Source organism: Python bivittatus, unplaced genomic scaffold (assembly GCF_059951505.1).
Source record: "Python bivittatus isolate LINGU-HERP-01145 unplaced genomic scaffold, Pbiv_v1 ctg000410_np1212, whole genome shotgun sequence".
Taxonomy (NCBI): Eukaryota; Metazoa; Chordata; class Lepidosauria; order Squamata; family Pythonidae; genus Python; species Python bivittatus.
The window spans coordinates 868,104-888,746 of NW_028277067.1; the positions used below are offsets into that span (position 1 = coordinate 868,104).

The 20,643-nt window shown below is 37.6% G+C and overlaps 1 protein-coding gene across 2 annotated transcripts in view; it reads right to left on the reverse strand.

The window, feature by feature from the left end:
• Positions 1–20,643, reverse strand: part of BRCA1 (BRCA1 DNA repair associated) — a 60,923-nt gene that overhangs the window by 25,313 nt on the left and 14,967 nt on the right. For both annotated transcript variants that reach the window (XM_088143324.1, XM_088143325.1), the window contains 8 exons: positions 16,446–16,499; positions 14,034–14,111; positions 12,849–12,937; positions 12,197–12,342; positions 9,519–9,615; positions 8,727–8,775; positions 5,580–5,707; positions 114–3,284 (listed from right to left, as the gene is read on the reverse strand). In XM_088143324.1, the coding sequence (XP_087999450.1) occupies positions 114–3,284; positions 5,580–5,707; positions 8,727–8,775; positions 9,519–9,615; positions 12,197–12,342; positions 12,849–12,937; positions 14,034–14,111; positions 16,446–16,499 (3,812 nt within the window). The remainder of the gene's footprint in view (positions 1–113; positions 3,285–5,579; positions 5,708–8,726; positions 8,776–9,518; positions 9,616–12,196; positions 12,343–12,848; positions 12,938–14,033; positions 14,112–16,445; positions 16,500–20,643) is intronic.

A 20,643-nucleotide genomic window follows, 5' to 3' on the forward strand; every position in this document is an offset into this window, starting at 1 on the left:
AATCCTTTTTTTTTCCATTGGAGCTAGAAGCAAAAGTACAAATATTTGAAGTTGCAGATGGGCATTTAAAAATAAAGCAAATCTAGCTAATATTTGCAATTGCAGTTTTGTACCTAAATTGGATTCTGAATGTGCACATTCTTCTTGCCCATATTTCAGTTGCCTAGTATCACTAGGGACTTCATCACTGGGTGAACTGTCTTTCTTATTCCCACTGAGACTGGGCAAATTCTCTCTGGAATTAGAGACCGGGATTATATCCCTTGAATTACAAGGTTTGCCAGAGTCCACAGATACATTTGACTGGGAGGAAAACAAATTCACAGAGCACTCTGATTCCTGGCTTGGGCAGATAACCTCCTCTTTGTGTATGAGACAACTTCTGCTGCTGCTCTTTGATGCTAGCATCTCTGCTGGTGTCTCCTTCTCTTTCACTGATTGTGCTAGTGTGCTTTGCATATTTATTAATGCCTGAAAGCAAGGCAGTTTTTCATCTCCACTGGAATCCTCCTCTTCTGAGGATGGCAGCTTCTGTAGCAATTTGCGGCGAGTAAAAACAAAGTCCTGTCTCTTCAATATGAAACTGCATTTGTTTCTGCTATCCAGGTCTGTCCCATTAGTGGTTTGCTTGTCTGTTTTAGCAGGCATGGCTGAGATGTCACTTATATCCCAAAGGTTTGGTGAACCCTCTTTATTTTTGGTGGATGGGTCCAGCAAGTTGTCTGGTGTCTCTGACAACAGTTCAGAGTGATGGTGCTCCTCCTCAGTACATAATTCTAAGTTCGGTCTAGGAATCAAGCTCTTAACCCCACCAGTGCTAGAAATATCAACAGCTTCTTCTGTGCCACTGTTCAGTTGCTTTTCTTCCATGAGGTTCTTTTTCTTTTCAGCATGGATGAATCCAGGTAATAGTGGCAGACAAGTTAAAGAATGTTGCTGCATTAATTCTGTCTGAGGACTCAGTTCCAATCTTTTGTTTTCAGTACCTTTGGATTCTGCTTTTTGAAACTGGACTGAACTAGAACTTCTCCCATTAATATGGCTTAAACTTGTATCATGCAAATTGCTGTTTTTCCAGACATTCAGACTTCCATTGCTATCATCTGGACTTTCAGTTTCTCTCTCTAACCCTGGAGACTGTCTTTCTTCACCTATTGGTTCTTTACTTTCTGGTTGACTTCCACCTTCTCCATTTCTGGCAACTAATTGCACAGATATGGATGGACAATCAAGAAATGGAACTGGCGAGGCAAGCTGGAGGTACTCAGTTCTATTCTTATGTTCAGAAAAACTGGGGGTACAAGACATTGGTGTTTGGACAGAAATACTTTTATTCACCTCACAGGAAACAACATCACATTTCTCTTCATGTGTTCCATCTTTATCATCTTTTACTTTGTCAGGGCTCAGCTCTTGCAAATATATACTATTCATAGCCAATTTCTTTACTTGACTTGGATGTAGCAAGAATGACTGGCGTTTGCAGCAGCCAAATATATTCTGCATGAAGCCTGTATCTATTTCACTATCATCAGTTTCTGGATTCAATTCCCAAGTCCCTATAGCTTTACTATTGGTTTCAGGGGACTTATCTGTGCAAATCCCATCACCCTGTATTATTTGAGAACACACTGCATGTTTCTCAGGTTGACCCACAACTACGAACTGCTCATCTTTGGAAGCTGCTTGTTCTACCTCTCCAGGATGAATCTGCAAGAGTGAGCTTCTGCCTTGGGAATCTGCACTATGGCTGTCTACAGTCTGTTCAGTATTCAGAATATCTTTTACAGTTCCAATCACATGAGAAGAGTTTTCATGGTTAGCATAAGTCATATCTGTATCACATAGGTACAGCTTATCAATCATGCTTGCATCTGACCAAGACTTCGCCTTCTGCAGATTGTCCTGCAGCACATAAGAGTCATCTTCTGCCACAGAGGAAGATGGCATCCTTCCTGAAAAAGAAAAAGGTTGTTTCTGCTCTCTTTCATCCACATTTCTTTTTCTCTTGGTTGGCTCACTTTGTCTCCTGGTTTCTCCTGTGAGCAACTGAAGCCTCCTGCTCCATCTAACTTGCATCTGGCCTGGACTCACTTCTTTCAGCTCCTTACTATCTAGATCTGTCTTGGTCTTCTCAGACAGCATAGGGCTTCTATTCCTCAACACCTGCAATTTGCCAAGTGGTTTCATTAATTCTTTGCTTCTCTTGTTCAAATTACTTTTGTTCTTCATATTTGTAAGGTTTAATTCCGGCAATGTGTGGCATTCACTTTGAGCTTGTTTACCTCCATCTGCTTTCAATATGGATACTCCTTCCTCAACACAGAGTGTTACTGAAAAATCAGCTTCTGTTTGTTCTGCTGGGGATTTATCAACAATATCAAAGGCTTGGTCACTGTTTTCCAAACCCGGGTCTTCTTTTTCCTCAACTGATTTCTTATTGCTTGCTTTAACATTCTGTCTCTTGTTGAAATCCTTGGGTGTAACATCTGATGTAGCCTTTCTCTTTCGTGTGAATATCTTTCTCATGGATGTATTACAGGAATGTGTGTTCAAAGCAGTGATTTCCTCTGCTTGGATCTGGATTGTTCCATTGTCATTTCTAGGGGGGGTCACTTTGCGTTCCCTCTTATATGTTCTTCCAAATATTTTGTCAACAATTTTAGAGGCAGCTAGTTTGGACAAAGGCCTTTCATCTCCACCCATGTTTGTGAATTCCCCTTGATTTTCCATCTGTTCTGTCTTCTGGGAGATACAAGAGTCAGCATCTGACATATCTGGATCTGCATCCTGATCAAGCTCTTCACTGCAAACATCCAGCAGTGAACTAGAAGAAAGGATTTCCTTGCTTTTAGAAAACCACTCATTGACTTTCTTAATGCTCTGCATCAGTTTCTTTCCAGATCTTTCACTCAGAGGACTGTCAGGCATAGTCTGGGATTGTAGCTGCTGTTCCTTATTTTCACATACAATTGGTGTATTTCCAGCAGACTGGACAATGCCAGTTTTTTCTGCATCATCATCTGTCTGTTCATTTGTAGTCATCTTCATGGTTTCACCAACCAATTGTACTTGTGCTATCCTGCATAATGAGGAAGAACTATGATCCTGTATGTAACTAAAACCATGATCCATGTTAGATTGTTCCATACAGGTATCCAGAAAAGGTATATCCTGTTTCTTTTTGACAGTCATATTTTCCTCAACAATTTCCAAATTTTCAGTGACAGTTTGGGTATCATTTGTGCCTCCTAGTTTTCTTCCTTCTAAGTCTTCACACATATCTAAAAAAAAGAAGAAATAAAATTCTGTCAACAAATTAGAAGCAGCTTATGTAAGACATTTATCACTCACATTCCATTTCATCCTTCCCTGTTGCTTTTATTCACTACCATATGTGATAAACAATACTTGGCCTCTCTCATTCCAAGAACACCATTCATGCTATCTTGACCCTATTTTCAGCTTCTCAGAAGAGAAGCTGTTTATTTGACAAGGAAGTAGATCTAAAATCACTCTCTTAAGAATATATGTATTGCTAACTCCAGAGTAGCCAATATACCAGTAGCAAGCTTTTGGCTGAGCAAGCCTCCGTCCTTCAGTTTTTGCTAAACCGAAATACAGGTTGTCCTCGCTTAACGACCATTTGTTTAACAATGGTTCAAAATTATGATGGCCTCGGAAACTATGCTTTGCGGCCTATAAAACACTTCTGGCCATCATAAAATGTCATGCCACCCCCCCACGGCCACATTTTGGGCACTTAAAATCCGGCTCGCATTTACAACTGGTTGCCAAGTGCCCCACAATCATGTGATCGCCATTTGCAATCTTCTCTGCCGGCTTCCCCAGAAACTCAATGCAGGAAAGATTGCAAGAGGAGGGGACGGAGGGAAACCTCTCAGCGGTGTGCGGGAATGGAGCTCAATTCTTGAAGATTTGAGTTCCGTACTTGCACTCCGCTGAGAGGTTTCTCCTCCCCTCTCAGCGGCTTGCAGGAGCAGAGGTCAGATCCTCAAGATTTGAGCTCTGTTCCTCTAGCCCCAGGAAGGATTTCCCCTTCATCCACGGAGGGGAGGGCAAACCCTTCAGTGGGCTTTAGCAACGTTTGAGAGCAAAAGGGCTGCCTGCTGGGAGGATTTCCACTGGAGCTGAAACCATCTGGTAGGCAACCCTTTCACTCTCAGAGCTGCCTGCAGGATTTCAGCTCCACACTGAGCTGAAATCCTTCAGCAGACAGCTCTTTCACTTCCTCCGGTTAACGACCCAGGAGATTGCTTAACAACCACAAGTGGGAGTGCCCGGATTGTGGTTGTTGAGTGAAACAGTCTCATGGGCATCTTGCTTAACAATCACTTTGTTCAACTATCAAGATTCCAGTCCCAATTGTGGTCGTTAGGGGAGCATAATGTATAGACGCATAAACATCTGTATAGGTTTAGTTTTAGTTTCAATTTAGTTTTTCCTAAACTGAAATATTAGTACGCATCCTGACGTTTGCTCATAAGTCAATAAATCCAGTTAAGAAATTCTTAAGAAAAAATTACAGAGCAGTTTTGCACATGCATGAATGATTTCAACGGAAAAAAGCAGTATCCATGTGCTTAATGCCATACATGCATACACACCACCTCTTGCTTTAAAAATATAGACCTAGAAATCCTTTTTGTTAAACACCTAGAAATAAAACAAGGTTCAGGTAGGGTTTTCAAAGATAGCAATTTTACTTAGTAGTACATAGGATTTTGCAGAGATTTCATGCCTTACATTGAGGACTAGATATAAAGCTTCTGAAATAAACCATTCCAAGATGCAGTCCATTCTGAGTTGGTCCTTGGATCAAAAGGAAGTAAAAAGAAAAAAAGAAAAGAAAACCCATCCTTTCATTATCTAGCATGGAAACCATCTAAATAAAATGGTTCTGTTTGTTCATTTTTGATCAGAATAGGAGGGAATTTACAGAAATATTAGACTGTTACAAAGCAATGACGTGTATCAAAACCACAAACATTGGTGCATATTAGTTACACTTTTAAAGAATACTGAATTTTAAACAAAAGTGCTCATAAATTTTGTTCTAGCAAGAACAAAGTAGAACAAATAATAAAACCAAGTTTTATCCTGGATGCTAGAATTAAGAGTGACAAATGAGCACAAGGGTGACTCTAATTTGAAGGCAGATTTGTTGATCACTAAATCCAATATTATTATTCCATCTCCTCTGTCATAGTGCTCTGTGCTCCATGTTAAGTTTCTTTTCCTTTTTGGGGGGTTGGGGGGAGGCATGGCTATTGCTGGGCTGCCATTTGCAGTATCCCAGAACACTGGAACAACATTTCTGGACTGATCTGTGATACATGGAGTTAAGAAGGGAACTAAGTAGCAAAATTTGATCTACAATGTCAGGAAAAAACTGATTTGCATGCCCAAAGTCAAACCCTGCATACTGCTTTTGCATATTATAAAAAATTATTGTGACCTAGTAAAATGCAACTCAGCTAACTATTGTGAATTATTTGGAGCCCTGTATTTAGTATCCTACCAATAAACCAGTACCATCTGGAGAGAAACACTCTCACCTAGGATATTTAAGGATGGTCCATTGTTAGCACTTGGCTCAGGATGCTCTATATAACAAGGACTTTGGCTTTGATTCCCAATACAGCCTTCATCAACTTGAGACAGGGAAGTACTTCCAAAATCCATACTGTAGAAAAGAAGAATGAACAAAAATACTAGAGAATTAAAAGTCTGAGAAGTTTTCAAAATGATATTCAACCATGAATCCTATGTAAAAAACTAAACAAAACCAGGTAAGATATTGGTATAGCACTTCCATATATAGTGGCTAGGGAAGGAGGACCCCACAATGTCTTATTTGGCAGCAAGTTCTATCAGCCTGCCTCTCTGAGAATGTCCTCCTGTCTCTTCCTTCAGTTCAGAGAAATGAAGTAACATAATAGACATAAAAGAATAAACTCTTTGTTTCTACTGTATACTATTTCTCACACTCTCATTTTTTCATGTTGTTTCAAAAAGATCAGAAGTGAGAAAGGTAAAGGTAAATGACATCTCCCAAGTGACCAGAGGTTACTGGCTGGACTTCTGTAGCCAATAATATCCAAATTACTTACTTTGGGTTTTCCTTTGAAAGGAGAGTACATTCACATGAAATGAAACTGTGTTCCTGCTTTTGCAAGATGGAGCATAAAAATAGAAAACTTGAGCCAAAGTTTGGAAGGTTCAGGGTTACAAGTAAGCCAAGCATAGCTACTTAACTGCACAACTGCACAGAAAGATGTTAACAATTTCTTGCATGGCATCAAAAACAGTGGCAAAACAATATCTCTCTTAAAATGCTTCAGTGAGAAAGGAGAAAAGCGATGGTCTCTGTGACTCATTACAAAACAGCAACTCATTTTCTAACCCAAATTCCACAGCAGATGCTACTGTAGTAAATATAAGCTGTGCAACACTGGATCTGTTCTCTCTTCCCATGCCATGGAAGCAGCAAGTCACACTTAAATAAACAAGTGGAATAAAAAGTATTGAGCCACCAAAAAAGCCCACATCCTGACCTTCTAGCTTTCGATCACTTTACTGTTTAGAGCAAATCAACATGACAAATGCAGTATTTGCAATGATTATCTGACCTCTTGTTCTATGCTCCTCTTTGGCCCTAAATCCTATTTGTGAGTGCCTCCCATTTACACTTTGCTTGCTTCCTCCTTCTTTCTTTAATTCTGTCTCTTCCATACCGTTCTATTACCTTGAATCTCTCCTTCAATCAAATACTAGTTTCTTGAACCTAGTATTTTTTTACTATTTTTTTTACTATTTACTATTACTTTTAACTGTTTACTTTTTTTACTTTTACTCTTTTTTTCAACTGTTTCCAGGCCATTTTTCTACTTATCTTCCCAGCCTAGCAAATATTGATAGCTAGTGATATTTTGATCAGAATTTAGAATGGAAAAACCCTAAAAATGGGGAAATTTTGCTGTCTCTCTGTGTCTTACTTGCAGTCTAAATTCACCAAAAGCAGAGTTAGATCCCACCAAATTAACAAACCTGAAACCAACAAAAATACACACAAGAACAGTCTCTGCAGAACCAAAGCAACCTCCATTTGACTCAATAAAAAAGATGTAGGACAGCTATTATATATCTGCCTACCATATGGGTGGGGAAAAAGTGTTTATCTTCCCTACTGAAACAGGTATGAGAGAAAAAAGAAATATTTTGCCAAGACAGGTATCTCTGTTACACAAAAATATGATGCCTCTCAAGGGGAATGTGTATGGCTTTATATGTACTTTTATAATGATAGATTTTGTTGCCTGATATTTGCTATTCAAATTAAGAAAAATATTACTAACTTCAAGAGGTTTATGTTAATTTTTAACATTTTACCCATGTGTATTTTACATATGCCTCATCTGTGTTCAAAGATGTTACTATCTTTGAACATTTGTAATCTATCAGTTCAATTAAGAAAGAATAGTTACCACTGTCCATAACACAAGAAAGCAGATAAAAAACAGTACTTGAAAAAAAATGCAAAAATATTAGAACAATTGCCAACAAAATTCTATGTAGAAGATACATAAAATGTTATGACCTAAGAACTCTAAAGAAGTCAGAAAAGTCATCAGAAATGTAGAATGACTGGAATTACTGAAATCCTTGTGGAAAAGATATATTTTACCTTGCTTTCCATTCAGAAAAAAATATGCTATAGGGAAATCACAAACACATGTCTTTTGAACACATGTTCTTCTCAAATCTATACTTACTTTTTATTTATGTAATAGCAATTTAATAATATTATACACTACCCAATCATACAGCTCAAGGCGTTTAACAAAGAATAATAACATTAAAAAAACACACAGCCAACCTCATTTGCATCTGAGCTAAAATCCAACAATCAATGGGCAGGAAATATAATCTAGGTTGACTCCCCACCCCCCACCAAAAACATAAAATCCCATCCAAGACCAAAATCCAACCAAAACTCCAAAACAACCCAAACCTAAACGGTAGCCCAGATTACCACCAGCACTGAAATGCATTTTAAAAGAACTGTTTTCATGTCCATGCAAAGCCCCAATAGGGTAGGGGGTGATCAAACATCATGGAGTCAGCTCCTTCAAAGTGCTGAGATTGCCACCAAGTCTGCTTTAATATAAAAAATATTTCATGCTTTAACATAAAGCATTATTTCTAATGCAGTGAATATTTACTATATAGCATATCTGTAAAATTTACAGATAAATGCTGTGCTAGTAGGTTGTATCCAGATTTAGTCAAGCTTAGCATAGATCCAGTATCCCCCACTGAGATCAGCAGTCAATGTCCTCTACTTTGAAGCAAACTTCCTAAGTGGTATAACCATATTGTTGTTTCCTTCCTTTCCACATTTGTGTAAAGATCATAGACGGAGAAGTGGAAGAGCAAGAGTTAAGAAAATCTATGCACTCAGGAGAAGTCCCTGCCACACACAAAAAAGCCACTGCCTCTTCTTCAGAAAATGCCTTTTCATGATATAAATAAACTAGATATGATTTGATATATTTTTTTCATCCTCTCTCACAAGCTATCACATTCACTGATCCAGGAAGCCCACAGCAGTAATGTTAAGGCACCCTATCCAGTATTTAATAGAATTTCTGACATCCCAAAATATGCAGAAGAAACAATAACTGCCTCAAACATCAACTTACCATCTGACTGTACTCCCCTTCTGAAAGATATCTTCAGATGAGCCTGATCCTTAAATAAGCAAGGTTTGCAATTAGAACACTTCACAGAAAGAGGATTCAAATACTAGTGTGGACACTTAAAAAAAACAGGATCACAGCCATCTTTTTCAGAGGCTAATGTTTTCTACCAAATATCCCTTTAAATCCAAGATGACCAAATCAGAAATTAAGATCAAAAACATCATTTAAATCAAAGCTATCTGCTGGAATGTGAATAGTGCACCTGGAATAGGGACCAGAAAAGGTCAATTTGGATAGCATATGGACTACAGCAACCTTCCTCAACCTGTTTTCCAACTGATATAACTCCTGTAATCCCAGTGGTCATGGGAGTTGGAATCTCAACGTATGAAAGGAATAGTTGGTGGTAAGGCAGGACTAGGGAAACCAGTCAGACAATTTCACACAGTAAATTAAGGGACAGGCAAATAGAAGAGGTAACAGACCCTCATAATAGAGTAAGAGAGAAAGCACATAGAACTGGTGCCTTGTAATGACTATCACACTGGGCCTGGACATAGCAAACATATACAAATCCCAATTCAACTGTATCATTCAAGTAGTTTTGACCAGTTGGAACACTAATAATGCTCCTATTAGTATTAATTGTGACACCAAATATTATATTAGAAAAAAGAAGAAGGAAATGAAACAGGAAGATTTAAGAAGATCAAAGACAATGATGCCTTATAATTAGGCTACCCAGAATAAAAGCATTTTTACATTACTACCACTGCTTACTGAGCTCCTTACCAATTTCAAATACCACAATTTTACTAGAATTTTTTTTCTTTCTGAGGGAGTATCTTGTTTCAGTTCCATTGTACTGTGGCAAGATGGAGCCATCACCCTGCCAAGAAAATGAAACATTATTAAAGGCAAATTATTCCTTTAAGACTCTGCATTGCCCAACCTGATTCCTTACTATAGGCTTTAAAAAAAATGGTGTTTGCATAACTTCTCAATTTTTCTGTGACAAAATGAAGAGATGTTTCACAGGCCTCCAAAAATAGTTTGACCCATACGTACTGTTTTTTTCCTCTAGGTCAAACTATTTTGTACTGTACTGTAACTTGAAAGATGTAGGTGAATGAGTAGATAATAGGGATATAGCAGACTATATATCTGGTGCTTGTTTTCTTTCCAGTCAGATTTTTTGGCATCTAAAGAACCACAACAAAATGTTATTCAAATGGTCTTTGTTCAGAAATTTAGATGGAAGTAGAACCCTTTCCTCTCCTTTAATTCCTGCTATAATTCCTCAACCTTAATCGATTTAAAACTGGCCTTTTTAAACTAATCATTAATTACATTTCCAATCCCCCTAATAACCAAAGTTTATTGGATGGCTATATTACTTAAATCATTAGAAGTTTTAAAAACATTTTAAAAACAAAAAAATGGCAAAATAATAAAAATAATAACTCTAGCCATTTCCCTGCATACCCTTTTGATATTGGTTACCATTTAAGAATGCTTGGCATAAACTAACAAAATATTTCTTAGGTTAGCATCAATATCCATAGTCCTTTGTTCTTTGATATAGAATAAAGTCTGTTTAATTATTGCTATTTTCCTATCTGCCCTAAATCTGTTGCCTGTTTAGAGTCGTGTGCTTTTCACAGAGAATTTTCCATTTCATAAATTAATTACTAACAATAAATAGATGCCAACGACGATATTAAACCACCTTGCAGTTTCAAATTTGTACATCATGTTTTTGGAGATAATCATTCATCTGTAGAAAATATAGAAAAATGTAAGAGAATATGTGTATATAATTTATCTATAAAATAAAGATAACAAACATAAAAACATGATATAAAACAATAAAACTATTAAAAGCCATAAAACGTAATATTATGATTTATGGCTTTTAATGGTTTTTATTGTTTTTAATTATTTTTGTTGTCATGTTTTTGGTTATTTTGCTGTATTGTTTTGTGTTTTTAACTTTGTACACAGCTCAGTCACATTTCTGACTGAGCTACATAAATTTACCAAATAAATAAATAAATAAATAAATAATAAGAATAGTTCATCAGGAATGATTCTGTACTACACAGCTTTTAATTGTGCAAATAATAATGTTAATTTTTATATCTATTCAATGCTGTCCTATATTTCTAAACATAAAACCTCAAATAAATATAAAAATCATATTTCTTTGGGATCTTAAACTTTGTTAATATAGCAGCAGTTTTCAGTAGCATTTGTTTTTTCAGTTTAAATAATGTAAACCCCTGGTTATTTACAAACAAAAATTGTACATTATATAATATTATTTAAACTACATTAATGAGCTTTATTTTTTTTTCTGAAATATTTCAGGCCCAACACTTATATACTACAGACAATGAATGTAGGGTATTTATTTAAGCTTTATTACATTCAAATAAAACTAACTTGTTAAATTAAATAATAATAGCATCAGGACATTTTCTGATGCAAATTTAAAATACTTGAATGAAAATTCTTATATACAAACCAGCTTTGATCTGCACTCCAAAGAAAGTCATCATATGTAAAACCTAATTTGCATTAAATAAATTCTAATTTAAAAGTTTCTGGAAAACCCATTACCTGATTTGAGTGGGATTATTCTTCCCCTTTAAGCATTATAGCAAAAATGGGGAACCAATTATGACCCCAAATGTGAATTATCCTGAGGCAAGGGAAGAAGGAATCAGACAACAGTATGTAGGGTCAACCCACCCACACACACGCAGTTCCTGATGCTTTTGCCTGGAGCCACCCTAAATTTGCCACCTCTTCTCTCCTTGCTTTAAATAGCCACTACTGACATCAATAAGGATTTTAAAGCCCTTCACTCAGGAAAATCTTTTGTCTCTAAGAATTGTTAGCAGGCAGTGAAACCCAGAGAAGAAACTGTGACAGACAATTGGCCCACAAAAAACCATCAGTGGGAATGAACATTACCTAGGAGAAAAATTGTACTTAAAAGTCAGCAGACAGAAGAAGGCAGAATAGGAAAAAAAGAATCAGGAAAATAAATTGATTGCATTTACAACATTACACCACCACCCAGGGATTTTGGTTTTCCAGTTTCTTGAAGGTCACGGCAAGGCCAAGGCTATTTGTACTTAACAGTCCAATAGTATATTCTATAGAGTCCCTTTTTATAAGTATTCATTGAAGCTTTCCAGATACACAGAGTCTTCACAGCAGTAATTTTAATGACAATTAAATGCATTTCAGTTGTGATACTCCAAAGCAATAAGCAAAGCTTTCATTTAGACACCACTTAAATGAAGCTATTCTAAAAAGAAATATCTTGGCACTTTCCCACAGTCTGTTCAACTCAAGTGATGACTTCTAAAATGAAGATAAAAGTGAACCAATAATTTAACAATTGGGAGGGCAGTGTCACATATCAATGTGTAGGAAAAAGAAAGGAAAAATGCTATTACCGAGTCAGTATTTCTCTTTTCTTCTTTCTTCATACATTTCCATCTGTCTCTATAGCCCTTACTGTTAACTATCAGTTGTTCCTTCCATGGGGATGAAGCAGAAACAGTTTCTATCCCTTTCTTGGGGTAACATAGTTCATCTGAAACTGAGAGAAGCAGGGAAAAGCAAATCTCAGTTTCACCCTGTAATATAATGCTGGTAGTAGGTAAAGGTTTTATAGCTTATGGTAGGATTTTTAAAAGACCCTAATTTATACAACCTACTAAACACAATTTATGAGGTTTTAGCACGACCAGCAGATGGTTTATGCTGAGGGTTCTTTGAAGTATCAGTAATGAGTTAACTAGGAACAGGTAATGTGTGATCCTCCATTTTAGCACTGAAGATGTTACCTAGCTGAGTAATGAAATGTTTGGAAGAAAAGAACCAAGCTCAGAGAACCCTAAGGACTCCACTAGGTACATTACCTGTTTCAGATATTGAAAAAAGGTGGAAGAAGATGGAAACTTTATAGGTGATATAATTTAGAACTTTAAATCAACATCTAGAAATCAAGCTTTAAAACAGAAAAATCAGTTGTGGAATTCAACATCACAAAAAAAATTAGTAAAGAAGCCTTCTATGAAGTTCATGGTAAGACACAATACCTACACTTCAGCCCAGTATCGTACTCGAAAGCATGGATGGTTTCTAGAACCCCTTTGATTACTTCCTTAAAACGGACATCTTCCTTTAGACTTCTGAAACAAGCCAACAAATGTATAGTTAAGAGGATGAATTCCACATTTTCTCAGTAATTTCTTAAGCAAATGCATTATGGAGTTTTGAAGAAGTAGAATGAAAAAAAGGCTTCTAAGGAGCTAATTTCTAAAAGGCCTTTTGTCTAATTAAAAAGTTCCTTGTTTCAGAATAAACTAACAAGCTATATTCTTTGAACATGCCTTTTCATTTACTTTTACACCCACTCTTCATTTATCAACTACCTCAGTTAGCGACCATCCACAAATACGACGGTAATAAATGGTAATAAAAAAACATTTTCCAACCAATTTGTGCATTTATGACCAAATCACATGTGCCTGACAACAATGCACACTGGAGCGAGTAACGCTGGCATAGCTGAATGAGACAGCAGCAACCAGTGATCTTCACAGCGTCTCTCTCAGTTGCATGGTCACTTAGCGATCATTTCGCTTAACGTCCTTATCTATTTATTTGGGAAATGTCCACCTCAGTTCTCCAATTCACTGTACATCTGTGTATGATCTCCTGCAGGAGAGCAGTCTGGTTAATTGGAACAGAACTCAGTCACTAAACGAGGAGTGGATATACTTTATGAAGTTTTAGCACGAACAGCAGATGGTTTATGCTAATGGTTCTTTGAAGGATCAGTAATGAGTTAACTAGGAACAGGTGATGTGTGATCCTCCAAAAGTTGAAACTCAACTTCCAGAAATTCTAGCCTATATGGCAAATGGTGAGAGGTGATGCAGTTCAATGTCTGGAATGCCACATAGTACTCATGATTAGCAGAATCAGTCTTATAATCATTGTCTACTTCATTAGCCCCTTTTGCCTGTTTTATCTACCAGATTCTATTTCTTGGAATATGGGAAAAGATTTGCATACAGCAGCTATCTATACACTGTGGTAACTTGTTCTGCAAGCTTTAAATATTTGCAATCATTTTACATATGTGCCCCCATTGCACAGATCTGTGTTAGCACTTGAACTGTGAATGCCCTAGTCTTTCTGAGATTGCGCCACACACAGTTCAGCATTTTACCCATCAGTCTCCTCACAAGTGTAATATATTTTGTGCCAGAAGGAATTCACCTTTTAGTGACTTTGGCATTGCAAAGTGGACACTGTGTTACACCTTTCTTCTGTCTAAGCAGTTTAAAAACACAGAACCTAGAAAAGAAGAAAAACAGTGTGTTTAGGGTCTCACTGAAATTCTGACTTTTTCCAAAAAGGTCACCTTGGGAAAAATTACTAATCTTCCTCCTGGCTTATTCTTATATTTTTGCATATAAACTGTTTTCCTTTTCTATACTTGTACTTCAGAATTTTATATCAACAAACCTTCAAGCAGCAAGAGCTTTTGATTTCTTAAATTTTACTCTTCCATAGCCTCTTCTTCAGGAACAAAAGAATATGATGACATTATTAGCTCCTGTTATTTTTACTGAAAGCATTTATTATAATTATAGATATAGCATAAGCATAACCAGAACTCAAAAAGTCATAATGAAAAATCATTGGTAGTGAATAAAAAATCAAAATGAGAACTTTTTCAATTCAGTAACAGAAGTAACATGCTTATTAAAGCCAGGTCATTCCCTCCTGGCCTCTCCTTTCTTTCCAAAGGAGAAAAAAGTGTGCATATGCATTATATACAGGGTGAGAAAGAGAGAGAGGAAATGTATACGTGCATATAGGCCATGCTAGCAGAAGTTGGTACAATGCTTGGGGTCAAAATGTTGCATATATCAAAAAATTTTATAAATACTAAATAGAGTCAAAAAAAGAAAAAGCCTGAAGAGATGTATTTCCAAAATGTGGCATTTTGCAATTTGACATGTATGAGAAAATGTCTCATTTACATCACTTTGGCAAGGGTGAGTAAAACCCCTGTAGATAGTGTGGGTTTGCTTCTAGCTTTCATTACATCCAGTTCTTGTCATCTTTGCCACCTTTTAATCTTTACTTTTGTTTCTTCTTAAAAAATTGTTTTACTTGTGAGCCACGTAGAGTCACTGAGAGTTGGGCAACATATAAATTTAATAAATTAAAGAAAGGGTATCCTAACACCATCCTACAATTTAAATAGCAAAAGGTGATAATAGAGAATAGAATTGAAAATGTCCTCCTTAATGGCATTTCCTTTAAGCCTGTGATGCACAGTATACAACAGGGGCAGGCAATTCATGGGGCACACAAGGTTTCTAGGATGATTTCTACAGCCATCCCAACATCCAAGACTGCACTCCAAAATTTGTTAGTACAAGCATTAAGTTTCAGCTATAAGATTTTCCATGTGTTTTTGTATTTAAAAAAGGTGCAGCGCAGGTTTATTAATCCTACTGACTGGGAGGAGGGAGAGACAAAAAGATTGAGCCGTACCTCAAGGTGGCATCCCTGCACCAACAAGCATATCCCCCCCGCTGCCCTCAGTAAGCCTATTTTAAAAAACCAAAGTACAGTCCATGGCTAGAAAAAAAAGTCCCTACTCCTGTCTCATACAGTATTATGTTTGGGCCAGGCTGCTATAGCAACTTTAACAAACTGTATGAGCCAGCATTGGAATCTATATTAGCTTGACCACTATTTGGATTTTGGCCCCTGCTATGCCAGAAATCAAATGTGTCCCTCAGACTGGAATGTTCTAAATTCTAAGTAATGACTTTTATGTCCGCAGCAGACAAAAACTTTGGATGTGAGATTTTAACTCTAGTGGCAGGCAAAACTGGAACAAGAGCTCATAGAACAGAACACCAGAATAGGCAATTCAGCATCTGTCTCCCACATAGATGGTATGGCATATGTTTTAGAAAACAAGACATTATGAGTACTGGGGACTCATATATTTGATCTGGACAGAGGTAATTATAACCATTTTGCATTTTAAAGGCTTGCTTATACACATTGGTTATGTTATGGCCTCCTTGTAACTCAGGAAGAAATTATCTGTCAGAAGCCTTGCAATCAATCAACCAGCCTGCTAGTGCTTGCTTCGTTTCTGCTATTACAAGGAAAACGGGGGGCGGGGGGAAAGAGCTAGAAGTTGAACCGTTAGGTGCAGATGGACTGTTATCTGTTTCTCAGGAATGCCCAAGGCCGTACCAGCATGAGACCAGGAGAGACCCAGTGACATGCGCAAGAGGGACATGAGATAGGAGGGGGAGATGGAATGGGAAAGGGGGTAAAATCAAGTTTGGCACGCGTAGGCTTTTAGTTTCAGCAGTGCTCTAGAACTGTACACTACTTCTCAATAAATGAACTTTTCTTTGAATCCACATCGGTTTCAGTGGGAGTTGCTTTCATTGGGAACTGAGCATTGCAGCTTCTTACATTATCTAAGATTTCTACATGGAAATCTCTAAAAATACTGAGGATTAACACTGACATTCTAACTTCAACCTTTCCCAGTGACATGTCCTCCAGAAGTATCAGACTACAACTCTCATTACCATCAGCCAGTTAGTCAGCATATTGAAGCTTTGATAATCTAAAGAAGAGGCTTACCTGCAAAAGATATGAGCACAATTTGTTGAAACTGGCTCTTTCATCACCTCCAGGCTAGAAGAAATAAATAAAACATAAAAGCTATGCATTTCAAACAAGGCATCCTCAATATAATTCTAGGAATCAATTCTATTGAAGTAGCCATTCTAACATGTTATCGTAATTACACACACTCTAATCTTGCAGCACCCTAAAATGTAATAGATTTATTCTGACATAAGCCTTCATAGACTAAAGCTCAATTTTAAGAAAATTATACTACAGCAGTCTATAAACCTGTGACATGCACACCCAGTACAGAACAAGGTTTTATACTGTAGCCCTTTCCTTGCATAGAGCTACCCATCTAATCAAATTAGCTATGCAGAAGGGAAAAGTAAAAGAAACAAGATGGCGGCCTGAAGCATAATGCCTGATATGGCACCACCAAGTGCTTGCTGCCATGACAACAAATAGTTAGCAACAATATCTAATGTTAAAAAAATGAGCTGTTTGGCCAAAGTTGGGGTAACTGTCCCATATTCATACAACACAAAGAGTTTCTAAATCTCTGATTTATATGAGGCTTTGGCAAATCAAAAAAGAATTGTGAAGAGCTCCAAAATAATAGTTCCAAACAGGATGAATAAGCTTTAAAATGACAAGAATAGCTCAATGCAAGCAAATGCAAAATAATGCACATTGAATCGAAATTGTACATATGTGCTAACGGTTCTGAACTGACACTGATTAAGCAAGAATGGGATTTTGGAGTTGGAGTTGTTTTACTTAGTTGCTAAGTAAAAATTCAACCTGGTGTGCAACAGCTGAAAAAAAACAAAGGAAAATTCCATGCTAAAGGGATCAAAAATAAAATTGCCAATATAGCAATGCTACATGAATATATGGTGCAACCCACATTTGAATATGATGTACAATTTGTTTTGTCATGCCCCAAAAATAATATTGAAGAATTAGAAATTATGCAGAACAGGACCATTAAAAATGATCAAACCCTCTTATGAGAACAGATTACAGCATTTGGGCTTTTCATTTAAAATAACAGAATATCAGAGTTGTAAGATACTTTATAAACCATCTAGTCCAACCTTCTGCTAAGGATCTCTCAACAGGTGGTTCCTTGTTGAAATCCACTACTGTTCTAGGCAAATTGTTCCATTGCCTGGGTCTCCTTTCATTAAATTTTAACTGTTGGTCCCCATTCTGCTCAGTTTAAACAGAGACCAGGTATATTCCCTCTTACATGTTATACTCTTGTAGTTATTTATAGACTATTTTCCTTTATTCTTTGTTGCAAGCTAAACATATCAAAATACTCTCTCTCATGATCTGGAGTAATGCTTCTATTCATATAGCTTAAAAATATAAAATCATGTGTGGCATGGAAAATGTGGATAATTTTTTTTCCTCTCACAATTTTTAAATTCAAAGTCATTCTCTGAAGTTAAATGCAGGAAGATTTACAGCCAGTACGAGGAAATTCTTTACATGATGCACACTTAAATTGCAATCAGTTATGATGGCCACCAATTTACATGGAGTTAAAAAAAAGAGAGAACTAGACAAAATTATTGAGGATAGGGTTAGCAATACCTGTCAACAATAAAGGGATATTTTATCTTCTTGACTCAACACCAGATGAGTATATGGAAATATTAGTTGCTAAGAAACAACAGGAGAAAACAGCTATTGTTCTCAGACCCTTTTTGTGGCCTTCCTGAATGCATTCAGTTGGTCACTGTTACACATAAAAAGCAGAACTAGGAGTTTTGCCCTGGGCTAGCATGTCATACATTTGGGTATAGAATCAAAGGACTGAAAAGGGTCATTCAGGCCATCAAGTCCAAGCCCTATTCAGTGCAAGAGTCTGAATTAAAGCATCCCTAACAGATCAATGTTTAGCTCTTCTTGAACACATCCAATGAAAAGGAGCCCAACATCTCATTGGGTAACTGGTTCCATTGTTGAATTGTTTTTACTGTTAAGACTTTTTTAAAAACATTCAATCAAAATCTGCCTTCTTATAATTTAAATCAATTGCTCAATGTCCTGTACTTTGAAGTAAGCCTTAGTATTCTGTGTGATATAGTTTCAGATATTTGAAGTACAGGTAGTCCTTGCTTAACAACCCTAATTGGGACCAGAATTTCTATCACTAAGCAAAGTGATTGTTAAGTGAAGCATCACATGACTGTGCCGCTTAGTGACAGCAGTTCTGGCAGCCCCATTTGCATCATTAAGCGAGGGCTTCACGCTTCTTCTGTCCTACGCAAACTGCCTCTGCTTCAGTTCCCTCCACCCATCTCCCCCCCATCTCTGCCTTTTTGGCCAACTTGTAAAGCATGGGCAAGATGAAGAGGTTGCTGTATTCCACTGCCGCCTACCCACTGCCACCCCCATCCCCCCAGCTGACCTTCATCATATTCCTCCTCCTCAGCATCTGCCTTGCCTCCTTTCCATGGGACTTACCGCCACTGGCCACCCTCAAACCCCACAGCGCAGGGCTCTGTTGGCATTAGGCTCACCCCCGCCCCGCACTGCCACCACCTCCCTGGCCACCATGGTCCTGGTGGGCCTGCCCCACTTCAGCATTCTCAGCCTGCCACTGGCTAAGGGTCATGCAGAGCCCAAGAGGAGGAGGAAAAAGACAATGGAGATCTGCTGGGGGGGCTGCGGGGGGGCAGTGGGTGGCCTCTTCATCTCAGCCTGCTATGCAGGCCAGCCAAAAGGATAGAGATGGGGGGGAGACAGGCGGGTGGGGGAGTTGAAGTGGAGGCAGTTTGCACAGGGCAGGAGAATGTGTCCGCAGGAAGCTATGCCAGTAATAAATGCAGGCCAGTCACCAAGCACCTGAATTTTGATCACATGACTATGGGGACACTGCGATGGTTGAAAGTGCAATGACTAGTTGTAAGTCCATTTTTTCAGTACTGTTGTAACTTTGAACAGTCACTGAAAGAACGGACATAACCTGAGGACTACCTGTATGCTATCATATCCTCCTTAAGGCTAAACTTGCTGAGCTCATTCAAACCTTTTTCATACAATTTAGTCTTTAGTCCTATAATCATTTCCATTACACTTTCCAAAACTTGTTTCTATTTGCCTGAATCTTTTAAAAAACAGTGTCTAGAACTAGACAATACAATATTCAAAGAGTCTGAATGCTGCTGAATAAAGTAGAACTATTACATACTATGAATTGGAAACTATATTTCCAATATAGTTGGAAACCTCAACGTGCCAACTATGCCAGGCTGTGAAAAATGCTCACCTTAAATAAGAAGCCAAAATATGTGGAGATAGATGCAACAAAGTATGCTTTTATTGGAATGCACTACAGTGATCACTGGGCTCCTCACCAACAAACAGCTGGAGGGAGAGAGCCCTGAACGAAACAACTCTACAGATTATTTATGTTTTGTTTGTTATACTACAAAAAATAGATAAAAGGAATACTATAAACAAAATACAACCCTTACACAGGTAGTCCTCAGTTAAGGACAGTAATTGGGACCAGGAACTCTGTTGCTAAGCAATATAGTCATAAGGCACGTCACATGACCATGCCAAATTATGATGGCAGTTCCAGCAGTTCCACTTGTTTTTGTTAGGCAAATGCTACACAGTTGTTAGGCGCAATGTCATGTGATCGCATTTGTGACCTCTTGCCTGCTTCCCTATTGACTTTGCTTGTTGGAAGCCAGCAGTGAAGGTCACAAATGGCAATCGTATGACCGCAGGACGATGTTACCATCGTAATTGTGAGGTGGTTGCTGAGTGCCGGAATTGCAATCAGGTGACTGTGGGGACACTGCAACAGCTGCAATTTTGAGGACCAGCTGTAAGGCTCCTTGTTCAACTCCTTCACAACTCCAAATGGTTACTGAGCGAATGATCATTAACTGAGGACTACCTGTATTGGAATATTTTTTGCAGATAAACTATTGAGATGACCTCTGTGTTACTTTTCACACTATAGAATCTAAGCCTTCAAGATATCAGCACGTACAATAAACATTGTTGACTGTATTCACATCCTTTCATACCATTCCATTCACACTTTGGAGGAAAGACAATTATTTGGTTTTTGTTATCTGTCTCCATTCCAGGGTCACAGTACTGAACTCTAAGTTTTATGCACATTAATATCTAACAGAATATAGGAGTTAATTGGTAGACATATGAATTAAACCTT